At 44.8% G+C, this 3,425-nt stretch overlaps 1 protein-coding gene across 1 annotated transcript in view; it reads right to left on the bottom strand.

Annotated features, from left to right (window-relative positions):
• Positions 1-2,062: 2,062 nt before the first annotated feature.
• The window catches only part of GARNL3 (GTPase activating Rap/RanGAP domain like 3), a 140,746-nt gene continuing 139,383 nt past the window's right edge, over positions 2,063-3,425 (bottom strand). Inside the window, exons 28-29 of the mRNA XM_003785425.3 lie at positions 3,148-3,274; positions 2,063-2,532 (exon numbers count right to left, since the gene is read on the bottom strand). Coding sequence (XP_003785473.1) covers positions 2,355-2,532; positions 3,148-3,274 — 305 coding nt within the window. The 3' untranslated portion in view covers positions 2,063-2,354. The remainder of the gene's footprint in view (positions 2,533-3,147; positions 3,275-3,425) is intronic.

Genomic DNA, 3,425 nt, shown 5'->3' with positions numbered 1-3,425 from the left:
GCCACAAGGCACTCAGACTGGCTCCCTGAGGTGGACAGGGCAGAAAGCAAGGACTCAGGGTTCAAATCTCTGGTCCCTCTGAGACTCAATTTCCTTATTTAAAAAGCAGGAACAATAAAACATAGTTCACAAAACTGTTGGTGGGGTTGAGGTACACTTTGGGGTTGATAATGTTTCCCCCTATTTGAAAAGGGCACAGCAAAACAGGGAAGAGTGGGGATGCTAAGGCTAACGACTGTCATAAACTGCCCCACTTGGGTACACCTGAAAAGCACTGTCTTTGCTACTCTTTTGCCTTTTGCCTTCTGTCAAAGAGCCAGGCAGCTTCCAGCGTGGGCTTATCATGCTGAACTGTTCATGCAAAAGATGGAGAAAGGAGTTCTTCCTACGATGTGCAAGGCCCACGAGCAGACAGGACCCACATTTCTGTATCCTCTTTCAAAGTCTCGAGAAACAGTTCTTTGCACTTAAAAAGACATGCAGAAAAACTCTTCAGAGCTGCTTTAACAGGGGGTAAATAATTGAAAGTTTCTCTTGATAGTGATGTAGGCAAGAAGAGATATAAGAAAATGGAAACAGCTAGGCTAGAGCCAAAGGTAAATTACCTTCACACAGAGTAAAACTTTTACGATCAGGTTCATGCAGTTGCCTTTTGTTGTTGTTGTTGTTGAGACAGAGTCTGTCACCCTGAGTTCAGTGGCATCTTAGCTCACAACAACCTCAGACTCCTGGGCTTGAGTGATCTTCCTATGTCAGCCTCCCAACTAGCTGGGGCTATAGGTGTGTGCCACGATGCCAGCTCATTTTTTTACTTTTTGTGGAGATGGAGTCTCTTGCTCAGGCTGGTCTGGAAATCATGATCTCAAGTGATCCTCCTGCTTCAGCCTCTCAGAGTGCTAGGATTATTGGCCTGAGCCACCTTGCTTGGCCAGATTAAAATTTTTACAAATGACTGGACACAGTGGCTCATATCTCTAATCCTAACACTTTGGGAGGCTCTGGTGAGAGGATCACTTGAGGTCAGGAGTTGGAGACCAACCTGAACAAGAACAAGACCCTGTCTCTACGAAAAAAAAAAAGCCAGGTGCAGTGGTACATGCCTATAGTCCCAGCTACTCTGAAGGCTAAGGCAGGAGGATCACTTGAGCCCAGAAGTTGAAGGCTGCAGTGAGCTATGATGACACAATTTTTTTTTTTTTTTTAACAATGTTAGTGAAACTAGATTTCTTCCCTGTGATGTCCCCTGGTTAATGGCTGACATTACGCCATTATTTTTGCACTTGGCCCAATCCACATTTCTTTCTGTTCATTTGAAGAGGGAGCCAGGGAAGGCAGATATGTTATGAGAAAATGGATAATCCATTGGTTCATAGGAAAGAGCAAAGGAGACCTCCACACAAGAGGAGGTGTTTGAGAATACTTTTGACCACAAGGAGTAACTGTTCCTAAGTATGTGATTGCAGAGAAACAATGAAACCAGGTAAAATAATCTTAAGACTTGACAGCTCCTATACCTTATTTTTCTTTCTTTTTTTTTTTTTAGCTCCTATACCTTATTATTTTTATTTATTTCTTTCTTTTTTTTTCACTATGTCATCATAGCTCACAGCAACCTCCAAATAGGCGATTCTCTTGCCTCAGCCTCCCGAGTAGCTGGGACTACAGGTGCCTGCCACAACGCGTGGCTATTTTTTGTTGCAGTTTGGCCGGGGTGGGGTTTGAACCCAACACCCTCAGTATATGGGGCCAGCGCCCTACCCACTGAGGCACAGGCACCACCCAATACTTTATTATTTTTCAAGAGACACTGGAGGAAAGAGGAGCTTCTGAGATCTAACCAGTTTTTCTCAGGCATCTACAGGAAGGAACATAGCTGGTTTCAATCATGGTGAACTGAAACAGCAACAGGGGCCAAAGGTATAGAAAGAAAACTTATTTATAATGAAGTTAAAAAGCAATGCCTTCTTTCTTTATAAAAGAAACACTTACATGACACAAATCAAAACTGTAATGAAAAATAATTTTCTATCTAAATATATAAAATATAAGAGGTTGCAGTAAATTAAGAATGAACATTTTTGATTTATTCAAAGTTTCAATCTAAAACTTCAGTGAAATCTACCGCCTTTATTACAAGGGGACTGATGGTTTCTGAACAGAAAGAAACAAAGGTCAAGGAAGATGGCACTGGACATTGGAGAGTGACCTAAACTGGCCGAGTTGCAGAAGGTTTGGTCCAAGAGATCAATGACAGGCTAAAAGCCACATTTTGTTGAGAAGTGACTTGGGAACTGTTTAAAGAGTATAAACCTCCATAAGAAAATGAAAAATGGCAAACGAGATTCAGACTCTTGTTACTTCAAGTCAATAATGTCTTCGTCTGAGGAAGCTGGGAGCTGAAAGGGGCTGCTGCCCGAGACTGGGCTGCTCTCTCTGCCTGCCGCAGGGTCCTGGTCAGAGCTGGTCGAGTGGTAACGCCTCTCAGGATCGGCTTCAGAAGCCAGAGGACTTTCCAAGGAACCCGATGGGATCCTATAAGAGACAAGCCACTGTAAGAGGAGCCACGGGAACACCTACAGACCTGGGCCCATTTTGTCTTGCAATTTCTTGCTCATTTGACCACCTAATAGTTTGGTCTCCCCCCACTGCCACTGTTGGGGTAGGGGTGGGTAGTGCAGGAATGGCCACTCCCATCTTTAGCTCAGGCTCTGGCTACCTCATAGGGTGACTGTGAGGATTAAAGGCCAGGTGTGTGACATATAGAAGGTATTTGCCAGGCATTATTTACCTGCCTTTATAAGGTGGGGATCCAGATGATGTCACTCTGCCTTTAATGCTCCCTGCCCAGGGCCTGAAGTAGAAGCTGAAACTCCTACTCGCAGTCAAGGTTTGGGACCTGGACTGCTGACCCCACCAGTTTCCCAGGCCATCTCTCCACACCCCCCATTTTCTCTAGCTCCTCAGGACTCTCTCCACAGGTGCATCATCAATTTGACCAAAATTGATTTCTCAAGCTTATGCATTCAACACTCATGGCCTGCAGAAGCCTGCCCATCCCAGGTGTCATTAATCTGTAGAAAGGGCCTCCTGGACAGTGTGTGACTCACAGGGCCAGGACCCCAAGCAGGAGCCTCCCCCTCTCCTTACCTGTCACTACTGGTTGACCTCACTGCCTCTGGCTTGGGGTCTCCTTGGCTTTCTTCTAACCGCTTCCGGGTTTTTGGTTTGGCCTTTGACACTCCTTCAGACCTGGGTCCACCCTCATCTAAGAGGCCTGGATAGCAGGAAAGAATTATAAGTCAGGGTCATTGCAACAGGGCTGCCATCAAGACAGGATATGTCCTTTTTTTCCTTTGTTTGGAATTGGTACATTGTTGGGCTAGAGTTAGGAAGAAAGATAATAGAATGTATATCTTTAAATAATC

The sequence above is a fragment of the Otolemur garnettii genome, unplaced genomic scaffold (assembly GCF_000181295.1).
Source record: "Otolemur garnettii isolate 467f Iridium unplaced genomic scaffold, OtoGar3 scaffold00014, whole genome shotgun sequence".
Lineage (NCBI taxonomy): Eukaryota > Metazoa > Chordata > Mammalia > Primates > Galagidae > Otolemur > Otolemur garnettii.
Note: the sequence above shows the minus strand (reverse complement) of the source record. Positions and strands in the feature narration are given on the sequence as shown.